A 17,202-nucleotide genomic window follows, 5' to 3' on the forward strand; every position below is an offset into this window, starting at 1 on the left:
GCTCTACCACTTGAGCTACAGCGCCACTTCCGGTTTTCTAGTGGTTTATTGGAGATAGGATTCTCACAGTCTTTCCTGCCCGGGCTGGCTTTGAACCGCGATTCTCAGATCTCAGCCTCCTGAGTAGCTAGGATTACAGGCGTGAGCCACCAGCGCCCGGCTATGGAGGACTGAAGTTTGAAGCCAGCCCTAAGCAATAAAGATAATGAGATTCCATCTCCACAATAACTAGCAATAAGCTGAGCTGGAAAGCAAGCTTGAGTCCCTGAGTTTAAACTCTGGTACTGAGGAAAAAAACCAAACCAAAATAAAACATAGTTGTAAACAAAAAACAAAACAAAAACAAAAAAAACAATTACTGGTGGCTCATGCCTGTAATTCTAGCTGTTTAGGAGGCTGAGATCTGGAAGATTGATAGATTCAAAGGCTAGCAAAGGCAAAATTTCCTCTCCAACATAATCAGGAAAAAAAACCAAAAAATGTCAGGCTGGAAGCATGGTTCAAGTGGCAGTGTGCCAGCCAAGCAAGTTAAACAAGTGCCAAGCCTTAAGATCAAATCCTGATCCAGAAAAAAAACATCCCTTCAAGCTCAGGCATGGTGGCACACAGCAGAACTTCCAGTACTCAGGAGGCTGGCTCTTCCAGACACTCAGGTGGATCTTGAAGGACCAGCATGGGTAACATGAGATCCTGTCTCAAAACAAAACAAAATCCTCTTCATCCTTGTAATCTACTGGATACAGAAACAAGACCTGCTCAGGGTCCATGCACCTCTGTTATTTAAAGCCAGATGATATAACTTCCTCAGTCTTGAGAATGTTTTGAGGACTGAAGTCTGGCTAGATAATGCTTGTAAGTGCTTAGTAAAATAATGTGTACACAAAGAGTCAAGTGGCCATTAGGTGAATAAAAAATAAACTTACAACTGCTTTCAATTGGCAACGACCTAACCTATGGGCTACATAGAGACCACACAGAGACAATTTAGGAAGTTTAAAAGAAGCCAGGACACCCAGAGAATGAGAGCAAGGTAAGGTTTGGGCAGCCTGGGATATACTAAGGTCAGAATAGAATGATGGTCCTCCTGACCTTTCCCAGTCTCTCTTTTCCAATGCATAAATAACTGATAGTGAATCAGCATCCTAAAATTAACATTCATGACATACATTCAATTAGCACTTTCCATTATTTTATATAAATCTCTCAATATCCTATAAATATTTACTATGTAGTTCCCCATGTACCTGGCACTTCTCTTACATTTTCTTGAATTTAGAGTCACTTATGAGTTTAAAGAAACTGAGGTGGTAAGGGTACCAGGTATTACATGGCTAAGAGGAACAGGAACTAATCTGATTCCAAATGGCTGTTTCTAGACATTGTTCTCTTAATCATTTGGAAATGTTCTTCTAATGGACACCATAGTGAAGACTCAAAAATGTCAAGAAAGATGCCCAGGTCAGCACAAAGCTGTGACATCTACCTGCAGTGTCTCCTTTCTGTGCACATGCCACAACAGAAATGTGCTCCTCATTGACTAACAAAATGGCTGGAATTACAAGTCATGTGACACATATATCATATATATGTATCATATACATATACATATATATATATGTAAACATAAGCAGTACCCCCCCCACACACACAAAAGCCTGGTGGTTCACACCTATAATCCTATCCTAGTTATTTGGAGGCAGAGATCAAGAGGATAGTGGCTCCACACTAGCGTGGATAAGAAGTCTGTGGCTCCTCACTCCATCTGCACCAATACAAAGCTGGGTGTGGGAGAAATGGGGGAATCCTGCAGAGGGTGAGGGCCATGCTAGCCTGGGAACAAAGTTGAGACACTATCTAAAAATAACCACAGCAAAAATGGGCTGGGTTCAAGCAGTAAAACACCTGTTTAGCAAGCACAACACCCTGAATTCAAACCCCACTGCTGAAAAAATAGAAAAAAAAATTTAAAAAGATAAAAACAAAATGTCTGGAGGCACAAGTCACAAGTGATAGAGTGCTTGTCTAGCTACAAGGCTTTGGGTTCAATCCCAAGTGTGGGGAAAAAAAAAACAAAACAAGAATTGAGAAATGAGGCCAAATTCACCTTAGAAAAAATGGACAAAAGATAGAAACTGAAGATGTAAAATGTTCTTCACTCATAAATGAGATGACACACTACCTCATAAATTAGATTAACAAATATAAAAAGTGAGCACCACTTTTAGTTAGGGAGGCCTTGGGGAAAGCTGCTAATGCATCACACGTCTCCTGATGTGCAGTGTCTTGTTATATTCTCATAATCTGAATCTCATCTTGAGAATGACAAACTCAACTTGATAAATAGTTAAGAATATCATAGCACAGTGTTCTGCTAACAGGATTCACGATAGGAAATCCTCTAGTGGTACTCTGTATCAGGAGTTTAGGCCAGGTTGGGGAACTTCTTAAGACTCAGAAGGAAAAGAAGAGGGAGAGGGAAAGCGAAGAATAGAAGGGACTCTCCATTCCCAGTTCTGACTTCAGCTTCCAGCTTAGCCACTGCCTGAAGAAAACTGGACAGACCATCTGACCTTACAAGTCTCATTCCTATCAGATTTTCTGGGGAACAGATGACACACATATATATGTATCTCCTTAGGCTAGTAAGTTTAATTCTATTTCCTCATCAAGCAGTCACACTAAAAAAAAAAAAAACACCTTTCCATAGACAGCCAACTCTTAGAATCAGTAGAATGAATTATCATCTAGTACTATTCCTTCAAATTCTCAAAACACTTTGGAATTAATATTTCTCTGATAATTCTGACTTTATAGTTACTTATCTCTAGTTTCTGGCATGTCCAATTTGCTTTGCATTCTTTTGGAGCTCAGTTTTTGCATTTTAAATACTTAGGGTAAATAAAAATGGCACTTTTGAATACATCACACTTCTGGAATATTTCTACCCATGGGCACTTAAATATAGAAGCTTTGATTCAGAGAACTCACACTGGAATTTTGCCTTATTATTCTAATAGCTCTTGGGGTTTAAGACTAAATCACATGAAGAGTTGGTAGTTTGGGAGGATGCCAATACATATCAATGGACAGCAGTGAAAGTATTTGTCTTTTTTCTTTCCTGCTCCTCTCTTTCCTTCCCTTTCAGCCCCTCCCTGAGACTGAACCCAAGAATCCACCGTGCAACGTCTCCAGACCTCTTAACACTTTTTTTTTTGGTTGGTCGGTCGTGGGGCTTGACTCAGGACCCCGGTAAGACACAGTGCCACTTCCGGTTTTCTTAAGATAAGAATCTCATGCACTGTCCTGCCTAGGCTAGCTTTGAACAGCGATCTTCAGGGCTCAACTTCCTGAGTAGTTAGAATTATAGACATGAGCTATCAGTGCAACATTTCATTTTAATAAGGATTGAGTCACGTTAACACACATCCACTGTTTAACTGCTTATCTTTGAAGAACAAATTGTGCTATATTAAAAAAAATACACGATATATCTCAGGCTTCTTTTCTGTAGGTCAGTCCTGGGGCTTGAACTTAGGACCTGGGCTCCGTGCCTTAGCGTCTCTGTGCTCAATGCTAGTGCTTTACCACTTGAGCCACAGCACCACTTCCAGCCTTTTCTGTGTATGTGGTACTAAGGAATAGAACATAGGGCTTCATGCTTGCTAGGCTTCATGCTTGCTAGGCAAGCACTCTACTACCAAGCCGCATTCCCAGCCCTCTCAGGCTTCTTAAGCAGAGAGTACCGACCCAAATTCAGCCTCTCCTCGAAGACTCACATTATGTCCTTGGACGCTTGGTAGGATTCCATTCCTAGATGAATGAGTAACTGTTCACACCTCATACAATGTTGTTTCTCTGAGCAGAGGATGTCCACTTTGGTTTCTTACTCCAACAGCCCCACCACATGCCAGCACTTACAAACTGCAGCTTCAAGCTTAAGAATTTCAATTAAGTTTCAAGTTTATGAAATTTCAATTAACACACTAGTATGTCTTATGAGGATATATTATATAGGAGGTTCTGACCAACAAAGATAAAAAATAATATTAGCAATTAATATAACAGTTTTATGGGGACCTATTTTAAATAGACCATGCTTTTATTTAGCATTTAGCATCTATCATTTTTGTTCTCAGTCGTGGGGTTTGAACTCTGGGCCTGGGCGCTGTCCCTCAGCTCTTCAGCTCAAGAAGAGTGCTCTACCGCTTGAGCCACAGCGCCATCTTTGGTTTTCTGGTGGTTAATTGGAGATATGAGTCTCACAGCTTTTCCTGCCCAGGCTGGCTTTGAAGCCTGATCCTCAGATCTGAGTCTCCTGAGTAGCTAGAATTACAGGTGTGAGCCACTGATGCTGGTTCATCTATCATATTTTCATGTCATTAAAAAACAGTAACACACAAAAAAACCAAAAACAATAACACCTTAGAGAAAAAATAGGAGAGAACAATTAAAGGGGTGATATGATCAAGAAGCATTGTACTTATAACCTGATTTCTGGAACTGAAGTCCCTTGGTACAACTCATGCCTGTAGTAGCTACTCAAAAGGCTAAGATCTGAGGGCTGCAGTTTGAAGTCAGTCCAGGTAGCAGTCTGTGAGACTCATATCCAATTAATCACCAAAAAGCCAAAGTAGAGCTGTGGCTCAAGTGTAGAGAGCTAGTTTTGAGCAAAAAAGCTCAGGGACAGTGCCTAGACCCTAACACTTATAATTTTTTAGAAATAAAAATGTAATAATCCTTTCAGTTAAAAGGTAACATTGACATTGTGGCTACCATGTTTTATATAACACATGCCTTCAGGTTCCAATTAAATCATTTTACAAAGTATCCTTATTCCTTTTGTCTTGCAATTTTGTATTTCTTGACACTTATCAAAACAGAGATGGTATCAGCAAAAGACTAAAAGCTCTCTTTCATATGACCCTTAGAGGTCTTCCTTCCTTATTGCTTTAATTACATAGGACTAGTACATGCCTATGTGTCTTCTCTTACTATATTAGGCTGAGAGATGCTCAGACTAACAATTCTATGGAAGGACTGTTTCATATTCAATTAACACTTCTCATTTTAGTCTACAGATGAAAAAAATCTGATTTAAATATGTACACACACACACACACACACACGAGAGAATGAATGAATATGAACAGAGGAAAGGCCAGAGTCAAATGAGGAAAAAGTTATGGTTCATATTCAATTTATATTTAAAAAATTATGGCTTATTTACAGGTCATATAATCATATAAGGAAGATCTATTATTTATGGAAAAATAAGTATAATTTAAGACATTTTCTCCAGGTAAATATTTGAGAACACAGCACTCCATAACAAGGTGAAATGGCAGAAGTAGTAAGTGTAAAATCAATTGCAATAAAATGCTATCTGTTGTTCAGAATGTTATAGTTTGGAAATTCAACTGGGGAATACATTATAAAACTTATTTTGATTCATCTTTTGGGAGGAAAGAGGAAAGAAAAACTAGTGTTTGTATATTAAAGACATCAGAAGTAAAACTTCAGCAATTATCTGTTGTTGAGAAATGCCATGCTTTCCTTATCAACCTTTTTGGGTTTTGAATAGTACTTTAAGGTTCTCCAATAAAGTATTTTCTAGGAGAATTAGCTACCAAGAAAGAGAGCTGTGGTTTTTTTTTTTAACCTGAAGAAAGACAGAACGTACATACTGCTTTACAACTGTTGGCTATGAGGCTTGCAGTCTTCTTGAAGGTCTTCTCAAGGTAGTGAGCGAATCTCTCATTCTCATTTTCTTTTGACCCTAGCTGAAGAAATTCACCTATAAAGAAGAAAAGGGTCACTTGAAATATAGCTTTACTCCTGGTTTAAATAAATACCAAGATTGAATTAAAAAAAAGAAATCAGCATGAACCTACCACGGACCAAATCTTCCATAACTTCAGTTAAAATAGATAAAACAGTTGTGTTTCCAATCCTTGCCAAAGCCACAGATGCTGCAGAAAGAATCAAATCTCCAGCAAGAACAGCCTAAAGGAAGGAATAAACTAAAGATTAAAAAACAAACAAACAAAAAAATAGAGCAATGGAGCCAACAATGAAGCAGACTTGTCAGACTACAGAACAGGAAGAAGAGTCATCTTGTAAATCCCCCCAACCTTTCATTTTCCCAGCACTATTACGTAACAATCACAGATCCAGCCACTGTTTGACCTGGACTAACTCACAAGATTATCTTGTTATATGCCAGTTTATGTATGTAGAAGTACTGCAGCCCTCAACATGCCTACATGTCTAGCTGCATTAGACCATATCACCATACCCTTCCACTTACTGTTCCTTCTGCTCAAAAAGTCCTTGGATGGGGGTGGGGTTCCATCCCATCATGGTCAAAGGAAGAAGAAAGTCCTTCTCTCTCTTCATTTAATAGAATCGATCTGCATGATTAGCTTACCATTCCAGAAACATTTCCGACCTGGCAGTCTAATTAGATTGCTCATTTCTGGGCAAGCACTACACCTGAGTACACTGAGGCCATCCATTGCACTGTGGATATAATCTGTGAGGTCCTGTTCACCATATTCCTGGTGGGCATGAACTAGCTAGAATGTATAACACTCCAGAGCATAACACACTATTATTTTCCAGTGAGGATACACTAAGAAAACTATGTTCCAAGTTCAATGTTCTTTGCACTATTTCATATTTTCATTCCTAGACCCCCTTGCTCCAAATTTTTTTTCAGTGTTACAAGGCTAACCTAGAGCTTTTCCCCATACTTTACACCTTCAACCACAGAGCTCCATCTCCAGCCCAAAAAATATTATCCTCATTATTAGGCGACCAATACTTCCCAATCTTCTTCACAGGGTGAGATATCTACCATCTATTAAACAAATAATTATAAATCAATTCATAATGGAACTATATACTATAATTAGACATACTATCTACACATCCACATTAATTGCCACAATAAAAGATGTGCATTAAATGTTATAAGTTTTTTACAGCAGTTGTAAATTTTGGTTATTTTAATACATTTTCAACATAACTGTATTAGGTATTGCCTTTCTCTAGCATCTATCACATTGATGTTCAGTGTCTCAATAAATCACCATTTTAGGACATATGTATTATATAAACCATCTCATATAACTACATTCAATTCATAGACTATGATATATATATTTACACACTTGTGTCCACCTATCTACTCTCTACACCATTAGCAGCTCAGAGCCTGAGATCCTTTGAGCCTTTATCCCTCTTTTCTCCTAGACCATGAATCCTAGAGGCCAATTACTTCCAGCACATGGAACTGAAGCAACAAGCTTCTGGAGGACTATGGTAAGGAGGGAAAGAGAAGCTGGGAACCCAGCCAGTGGGAACCAAGGCTCACAGTGGAGGCACTAAATCAAAATTTGGAGTGGTAATGTAGTGGTTGTGCATGAGGGGCAGAAAAGGGAGGGGACTGGCAGGGAGATTGGTGTTGGGCAGATCTTTCTCAAAGCTGAAGATAGGTGCAGGTAACTGTGTCAAGCACCTCCCTAAACCCGTACTCAGAACTCTGCTTCTGCTTCTCTCAGCAGAGGCAGACACATAGGCATCTGTCAAGGATAAGATCATAATTGGTTTTCTAAGTCTTCCTCTCTTGGTCCTGCCTGAACACAGTCACAGATTAAGTTATCCATGGCCTCTCCCAAATTAAATTCTATCCTCCTGTTACCATCATTCATATATATGTGTGTGTATAACATATATATGTAGACATATACATTATAGTATGTATAGAAAATTCGGTCTCTAAGACATAAAGCCTTTCAAGTTAAAAATCGAAATCAAATGGATGGATTCTAATTCACATCAGTCATTCTCATTAAAGCAAAACCAGCGTGTGAAAATAAGGACAAGCAAAAGAGAGAACTGGCTAAAATACCTGTGTGAACGGGGAGAAGGTGAGTTACGTTTGCATAAACTTTTGTTTGTCCTACTACGCAAGACTGGTAATGGAGGCAAATGGTGTGAATGAGTGCCCGTTCTCAGAAGGCCTGTGCATCTCCATTTTCATTTGTTCAATCTGAACCTTGTTATTCAATTTATAATTATACATCCTCAAAAAAGTCTCTATTTTATACGTTCTTGGAATGCTAATTAAAAATATGGAAGTATGCTTTAAATATACAGGAACCAAAACTTACTATAGCTGTCTCTGCTTAAAAATAAAATTTTCATAGAAGAGTATTCAAGTAATCCTCTAAGATTTTCCTTTTTATCTTTTAATTTTATTTATTTGCCTAACCTAACACTCTTGTACACACAATTAATCAACAGTTATGTAATATAATTATACAATTTTAATATGAACCCAAAAGTAAAATGTGTGATTCCTCATGAAATATACTTGTTTAGATCCACATTAAAATCCTTTTCTTGTAAGCAAAAGAATTCTCTATGAAATGATGAATAATCAGAAAGACTAATAAATTTATTATTCTATAGTACCTTATACTGTCTATCAAAGATATAAATACTGAAGTGACATAAATTCTTTGGCATTTAGAAGACCACAGTTGAGTAAGAATGTTTTATTCAATGATACAAATCTGAAAAGTAAATGTGATCCCTAAAGCATGTGATTTGGCAAAGATCTGTTAACAACTAAAAGAAACACCATACCTTTTTTTCTCCCCAGATGTTATTAACTGTATGTTTTCCTCTTCGAGATCTTGCATTGTCAATAACGTCGTCGTGAACCAGACTAGCAGTGTGGATCATTTCTGTAATTAAGGCTATGGAGCGCTGGTTGGCTTGCATATCTCTAATTAACAGAAAGCAATGCTTTTTAACAGAGACGCCGCCTAGAACCTTCTCAGCAATCATCTTGTGAAAACTGGACATCGGATCTAGGACAAAGAATTTTATTTCTCTAAGAGAAACTGTATGAAAAACATTGGCTTCCTTTCAGCGCCATTTCTACCCTTTGGAGAACACTGTAAAAATGCACAAGACCCTGCCAAGACTCTACTTCTACTGGACATTAGGAAGTAGAAGCTCAGTTACAAAACAAAACAAAACAAAACAGTATACATTGCAGGAGTCTGGCCATTGGGTTAAAGAAACATTATGCCCTATGAATACTATCTCCTAGAGTTTGGACCATGTTTGGTCTGGGGTCCGAGTTTATAATTAGGTTACAATTAAATTTCTGGGTTGTATAGGAAAAGACAGGTATGAAATGTTTTACCGAGGAGTGAAGAAGATGGATCATACATGCTTAAACATGTATGATTACAGCATAATGAAACCCACAGAACACTGAAAAACTGAGGAGGGCAGAAAGCAATGGGAATAAAGTGGAAGAAGGTGAATTTATTCAAAGTGCACTATGTACATGTATCGAAATAGCACAATGAAACTCCCTCATATTACAAATATATGTTAACTCAAAAAACAAAGGACCAACTGCCACTATGCCCAAATCTTTTACTCTATCTTAAAATGAATGTTAAGTATGACATCAATAACCAAGACAGTGTAAATATTCTTCCAAGTCATATGTAACCTTACATTGGAAATCTTAACTCTTTTTTTTTTTTTTGGTCCAGTTGTGGTGTCAGAACTCTGGGCCTGGGCGCTGTCCCTCAGCTCTTCAGCTCAAGTCTAGCACTCTACCACTTGAGCCACAGTGCTACTTTCGGCTTTTTTCTTTTTGCTTATATGGTGCTGAGGAATCGAACCCAGGGCCTCTGGCATGCAAGTCAAGTGCTCTATCACTGAGCCACCTTCCCAGCCCCGGAAATCTTAACTTTTATTTCCAGATTTAACAGAAATTGTAGAACAAGCACTTTCAAAATAATACACTGATGTGAGTTTTACAGTTAAAAGGAAATGCTCTCACTTGTTTTTGAGACAGGATCTTGCTTTCTAGGCTCAAACGCCTGGGCCTAAACAACTCTTTTCCCTTAACCCCTCAAGTAGGTGGGACTATAACCTTTTGCATTGCACCCAACTCCCAATTTTTTCTTTCTTTCTTTTCTTTTCTTTGTTTTTTTTTGTGCTGGTCCTGGGGCTTGAACTCAAGGTCTGGGTGTTGTCTCTGAGCTTTTGTGCTCAAGGCTAGTGCTTTACTGCTTGAGCCACAGCTCCATTTCTAGCCTTATTGGGCTGGGGGTATGATTAATTGTAGATAAGCATTTCCTGCCCAGGCTGGTTTTGAACTGCAGTCCTCAGTAGCTAGAATTATAGGTGTGTGTTTCTGGCACCTGGCTTCCAGTTTCTTTCTTAATCAGAGTCATTATCACTATCACCATCTATTGGAATTAAAAAAAAAAAACAAAACGGAATTTCAATAAAACATGACTAGAGAAATAGCCTAAAACTAAAACCAACATAATCAAATACTTCAAGGCTTACTTTCAATACCTTCAGGTTGTATTCTTAAGAGGGGAAGAAATAGAGAGTCGCAGTTAAATGACTTATTTTTTTCCTTAAAAAAATCAAATCTGGCCAGGTACTGGTGGCTCACATCTATAATCCTACTCAGTAGACTGAGTCTGAGGATCATGGTTTGAAGCCAGCCCAGGCAGGAATGTCTCTGAGACTCTTATCTCAACTAAACTACCAAAAAGGATGGAGGTAGAGTTTTGGCTCGAGTGGTAGAATACTAGCCCTAAGTTATAAAAGCTCAGGGTCAAACCCCAAAACAAAACAAAAAACTCACAAAAATAAATCTGAACATCTGTACTCTAATTCCCCAGACCCAGAAGATCATAAAAATAAAGAAAACTATATAGTAGGTATAGGCATTTACTACAGGTACTAAACGAGCATGTCAATATCTTTTGATCCTACTTTAAAAATAACTTAAGGAAAAATTAAAAAAAATATTTAGAACATTATGCTCTGCTAGTGCTTTTTACCTAAGGTCTTAAAATAAACCAGAATGTTCTAACTGCTTTCCTAGGAACCAAATGGCTGCTCATTACTTGTTAATATTTTATAATTAACAGCAACAGTGTTTTGTTTGTTTTTGCCAGTCCTGGGCTTGAACTCAGGGCCTGGGCACTGTTCCTGAGCTTCTTTTGATCAAGGTTAGCACTCTACCACTTGAGCCACAGCCCCACTTCAGGCTTTTTCTGTTAATGTCGTACTGAGGAATCGAACCCAGGGCTTCATGCATGCTAGGCAAGCACTCTATCACTAAGCCATATTCCTAGCCCAGTTTTTGTTTTTAGTGGTAGGGATTGAATCCAGAACCTGACACATGGTAGGTAAGTGCTTTAGTACTTGAGCCACACTCCTGGCCCAATGTAACAGGGCTGTGTGTGTGTGTGTGTTTGCCGATGGTGAAATGGAGCTTGAACTCAGAGCTCAGCTTTTACTCTCACAGCTGGCGTTCTACCACCTGTGCCATACCTCTGCTCCAATGTTTTGCATCTCTGACCAGCTACTTTGCAGATTAAATGGAGATAGTCTTAAGGACTTCTCTGTCCAGGCTGGCTTCAAATTGTGATTCTCAGATCTCAGCCTTCTGAGTAGGTAGGATGACAAGCCTGAGACATGCCACTAGTGACCAGCTCAAAATAACAGTTCTTAACAGATCTACAATAGACTCTTTCCATGGAAAAAGAGGTAATGCAAAAGCAAAGGAATATAGGGAACAATCACTACACGCAACTGCTTTAGTGGTGTTGGCCATGTGCTCAGCATTAGTGTGTGTTTAGCAGGTGTCAGGCCCTGGGCTCAATCCCCAGCAACAAAACAAAACAGTAACAAACCACTTGAGGAAAGAGAAAACAGAAGTTCAGATGGCTTACAGGAACTTTCTCTGAAACCCTTGGTGAGATGTCAGGTAAATTTACTAGGCACCATTTTCTCTGAGCTGAATTCACAGGAAAAGATACTTTCACAACAGTTGATTTTTAAATATAAAGGCTATACTTAAGAGTATTTTGTGGGGCTGGGAAGGTGGCTCAGTGGTAGAGCGCTTGCCTTGCATGCCTGAGGCCCTAGGTTTGATTCCTCAGTACCACATAAGCAAAAAGAAAAAAAGTCGGAAGTGGCGCTGTGGCTCAAGTGGTAGAGCGCTGAGCGCTAGCCTTGAGCTGAAGAGCTGAGGGACAGCGCCCAGGCCCATAGTTCAGGCCCCATGACCATACCCCCACCCCCCAAAAAAAGAGTATTTTGTGAACTGTATTTGTTGTTGCTGTCATTGTTGGTTGTAGGACTTGAATTCAGGGCATGGGCACTGTGCCTGAGCCTCTTTGTGCTCAAGGCTAGCATTCTACCACTTGAGCCACAGTGCTACTTCTGGTTGGTTAATTGGAGATAAGAATCTCCCGGGCACTATTCTGCCTAGATTGGCTCTGAACCACAATCCTCAGATTTCAACCTCCTGAGATTTTAACAGGCATGAGCCTATAGTGCCTGGCCACAAGTGGATTTTAGTGTAATAAAATACACACCTCTTACTAACTAGTAGTACAGCCTTCCTTAAAACAACTGCCAAGGAGCTGGGAATGTAGGTTAGTGGTAGAGCGCTTGCCTAGCATGCATGAAGCCCTGGGTTCAATTCCTCAGTACCACATACACAGAAAAAGCCAGGAGTGGTACTGTGGCTCAAGCTGTAGAAAGCTAGCCTTGAGCAAAAGAAGCTCAGGGACAGTGCCCAGGCCCTGAGTTCAAGCCCCAGGACTGGCAAAAAAACCCCACAAAAAACCAAGAAGCAAAACTGCCAAAGCCTCTGGATTTTCTCATGCATTTCTAAGTTGGACACCAGCTCTAAAGTTACTAGTTATGTCAGTAGACAGGCTCGAGCAGGCTCATTTTATTTGAAGTTATTAAAATGAAGACTTGTTAAAATATTTGAAGGTAGGCATGGTGCTTATAATCCTAACACTCAGGATACTGAAGCAGGGTCAAGAGTTTGAGGCGAGCCTGGGCTACACAGTGACATGCAAAAAATACATATTTTTAAATTTCAGATTTATATGCATATAAAAATGCCATCATTGCTTGGTTCAATTACTGATGAAATCAGGATTCCTTCTTAGAATGCTATTTGGCACTGTGACATAGCTTCTACACTCAATAACACATCCTACTTCAGATGATTTATATTTTATGACTTTTTTTTCCCTATAAAACTAGGTTTTAGCATGTGTCAATTTATAATTTGTTATCTTTAACACAGTATCACAGTGGGATAGATGACCAAATTTACAGATTATAGAAATTGTTCACACTATTTAAGATGCTATCTTTGAAGTGCCAAACTGAGTCATGACTCTAAGAAACTGGGCACCATGCCTGCTTCCTGCTGTGAAACAGCTGCCACACCTTCCTGGTTCTTCTGAGAAGTGACAGGCAAGGAAGCGCCGTCTCCCAGGAGAGGGGACAGCAAGGAAGAAGCTACCTTGGTAGCTGGCTACGTCCTCTTTATACTTTGATTCAGGAATGACTTAAGGCACTTGCTCTCATTAGATTAAAAAAAAATGTTTACAGTAATTTCTAACATAAAAACCTATGAAATAGGCTGGGAATATGGCTTAGGGGTAGAATGTTTAATTCCTCAGTACTACATACACAGAAAAGGCTGGAAGTGGTGCTGTGGCTCAAGTGGTAGAGTGCTAGCCTTGAGCAAAAGAAGCTCAGGGACAGCACCCAGGCCTTGAGTTCAAGCCCCAGGACTGTTAAAAAAAAAGAAAGAAAAAAAGATGAAATATAACACAAACCCTTCTTCTAGCTTACATGTGGCTTTTATTAATTAAGTAATTAATTAGGTAGAGTCTCAATATTTTGCCCAAGTTGTCCCTGAACTCCTAGAGCTAAATAAAATCTCCCACTCTTGAATAACATGTACCACAACACTTGGCTTACATTTCACTTAAAAAAATTTTTTTTCCAGGGCTGGGAAGGTGGCTCAGTGGTAGAGCGCCTGCCTTGCATGCACGAGGCCATGGGTTCGATTCCTCAGTACCACATAAGCAAAAAGAAAAAAAGCCGGAAGTGATGCTGTGGCTCAAGTGGTAGAGCGCTAGCCTTGCGCTGAAGAGCTGAGGGACAGCGCCCAGGCCCACAGTTCAGGCCCCACGACCGGACCAAAAAAAAAAAATTTTTTTTTCCTCCATCCATACTAATACATTATATAAAATCTTAAACTAATTATAATTATACCTATAGTGTGAGGAGATGCTAAAAATATCACTATCAAAGATGCCTTTAAGCTGGCGATGGCAGAGTATAACTGTAATGTTAGAACTTGAATGGCTAAAGGAGGATTCCAAGTTTGAGATCAGCCTGGCCTCAACAATGAGATACTGTCTCAAAATAAAATAGATCAACACAAAAGATGCCATCAATTTAAATGCCAGCATAGGATGCAGGATGTGAAATCCAACCACTGTCCCTGGTCATTCTCTACTCTTCTTCATAAACCTAAATAAACACACCAGGCTCAGAGTACAGTCTCTCTTTTTTGGTAAACATGGTATTTTTCTTTAAGGCCTGATAGGAACACTCAGATTCATTAGCAGTTTAAATATCAAATGGTGTGAAAAAAAAAAAAAAGCAGCGACTCCTGAACATTTTCAGATTTACCTCCAGATAAAATGGATGCCTACAAAGATGCATCATAAATGATGCAGGGCTCACACAATCATTTTCTTGCCACTGAAGCACTTCAGAGAGAATTTGGGCATATGTGATCCCTGAACTATCCACTCGCAACCCATCGTGAGATCCTTGATCTGTAACTTCTCCAGGTTGGTTCTGTAGACAGCATTCTCCCCTGCATGCAGGGACTACAGAAAAAAGCAGCCTTCTGTTTGTCAAACAGGTCACAATTAGTGAAAATATAGAAGTTCATTCTTTTGTGGGTAGGTCAGCCTCATCCTGGTACCTGAACAACTTCCACAAACCTTTTCGCCCACTGACTCTCAGAAATGATGTTATGCTTGAACTCACCAAAGCAATGCATGGCCATCTTCTCATCAAAATCTCCTCCACCTTAGTGAGTATGCCTTACTGTAGACTTTACTTCAAAGATCCATTTTAATAGTGAGTATGGACACATCAAAAGTGCCATCTCCTAGGTTAAAGATAAAAATAATTCTTTTGGCACCAACCTTCTTAAACAATCACAGCTGCAGCTGGCTCACGGTTTGGCAAGAGCTCTTGAATTGTTAGAGTCTTAAAATCATTAAAGAGCTGGTGCTGTAACAGCTGTTTTGTTACGTCTTCCCAAAGTAAGCTTTTATAAACTCTTTTGGTTTCGTAGGAACCATTACAGTTACATCCTGAGAGTGTAAGATTTTTTTTTAAATTATCAAATGTGAAAAGACTATTTGACTATTTAGTCACTAAACCCAGCTTTGAAAACTGGATCAGTAAGCCCCAATGTAACTTGATCGAAAATCAAAATCAATAGAGAGGCATGCAACATTTGGGCATTCCTGTTATCCAGTATGGTAGAGGTAATCATGTTCCACTTATCAGTTTCATACAGGAATAGAGTGAGCTAGAGCCAACCATCTATTGTGGTAACCAGTGGGTCCATTCAATGAGGCTGCTGAGAAGGATAGCTTTGGGGAAAGATATAGAAATATCTGTGCTGAACTGAATGAGTAAACAGATTTTATAAAATGTATAGAGTATTACAACAAAAAATAAAACTCCTACCTTTTTTATGATGCCCAGGATGATTTCAAAAGTTCTGATATAACCTTATTTTGATTTGGATTCTATAATAAAATTAAGTCCTAGCCTATAGTTTGGGTTTTGCCAAACTCTAAAACTGAATGTTAGGTTCCCGGTGAAGCAGAAGACAGGCTATTTACTCAGGGGTGCCTTGGGATCAAGACCTGAGGAGAGGGTGAAAAAAACAGGAATGCAACGCAGACCTATTGACAGAATGACATCTAAGTGTGCTCTTCAGAAAGTCCTTTAACAGTCTCAAGAAGATACACAGCCCATGTTGTAGGAGTTCTTTGTAGCAGAGACACTCTTTAAATGGGGCTAAGAACTAAATGGTAATGAATACCAAAAGCATTTGGTATGGCACTTGATGCAGAGTGCTTCACTGATATTCCTCTTAGAAGATACAACTCTCGGTTTACATTTCAAATATGAACCATCTAATGTATGTAATTCCTATTTCATTCTCTGGAGTGTAGTGGTTATTAGGATATAAAGTGTTTCAACTTCAGGAATATACAGTTTCCAGGGATACCTATCCCTAGAAAAAAATCCAAATTACACAAAAAATTTGCATACAATTTCAATTCTTCAAAGAAGTCTATAACTCCCCAGGGACCTAGGTTAAGAATTTCCAGCAAAGACATCTAGCAGAAAACATTTAATTGGATAACTAAAAAACTTCATGAAGGAAAAAGAATTTAAGACTACCTTTTCTATTGTTTTCTAATGTCTCTATGATTACTTTTAGCCTATATAACATACACCTCCGAAGCAAGAAGATGGTGTCCAATAATCCTTATAGAAACACTTAAACTTTGTCAAGGGACAGAGGGTCTCTTGTGTGTTATCAGTGAACATGTGAAGTCAAGGAACAGGTCCTGTGTCACTTGGGAAAGAGGATTCTCTGGTGGCAATCACTAAAAGTATGTGATACTACTAAAGGATCTTTACTATATTTTTCCCCCATATTGTTGTAAATTTTTCCCAAGCAAATCATAAGTGACTTACCCCTCCAGAAACTCCCTGCCTCTTCCTTTAAATGTCACAGGTAGGGGCTGGGAAGGTGGCTCAGTGGTAGAGCACTTGCCTTGCATGCTTGAGGCCCTGGGTTCGATTCCTCAGCACCACATAAACAAAAAGAAAGCCAGAAGCGGCGCTGTGGCTCTAGTGGTAGAGCGCTAGCCTTGAACTGAAGAGTTGAGGGACAGTGCCCAGGCCCAGAATTCAGGCCCCACGACCAGACCCCCCCCCCAAAAAAATTAAATTTAACAGGTAGAAGAGCTAGATATTTAGCACACTGAAGGCCTGATCCAAAAGTATGCTTAAGAAGTAGTTATCAAGGGGGGACCAAGATGGCGACGGGGCAGTAGGGAAACGCCACAGCTCTCTCCAACCAAAAAGAGAGTTCGAGTTCCAACGCTTAATCTCCCCAAGAGACCGACAACAACAAAAAGACGAACACTCAGAGAAAAACCAGAGGTGAGAAATAACAAAAAAAGAAAGAGAAGAAAAGAATTTCAGAACAGAGAA

General features: G+C 39.3%; 1 protein-coding gene across 1 annotated transcript in view; it reads right to left on the reverse strand.

The window, feature by feature from the left end:
- Positions 1-17,202, reverse strand: part of Pdss1 (prenyl (decaprenyl) diphosphate synthase, subunit 1) — a 53,673-nt gene that overhangs the window by 14,973 nt on the left and 21,498 nt on the right. Inside the window, exons 5-7 of the mRNA XM_013014681.1 lie at positions 8,653-8,794; positions 5,892-6,003; positions 5,685-5,794 (exon numbers count right to left, since the gene is read on the reverse strand). Of these exons, the coding sequence (XP_012870135.1) occupies positions 5,685-5,794; positions 5,892-6,003; positions 8,653-8,794 (364 nt within the window). The remainder of the gene's footprint in view (positions 1-5,684; positions 5,795-5,891; positions 6,004-8,652; positions 8,795-17,202) is intronic.

This window comes from Dipodomys ordii, unplaced genomic scaffold (genome assembly GCF_000151885.1).
Source record: "Dipodomys ordii isolate 6190 unplaced genomic scaffold, Dord_2.0 Scaffold24, whole genome shotgun sequence".
Lineage (NCBI taxonomy): Eukaryota > Metazoa > Chordata > Mammalia > Rodentia > Heteromyidae > Dipodomys > Dipodomys ordii.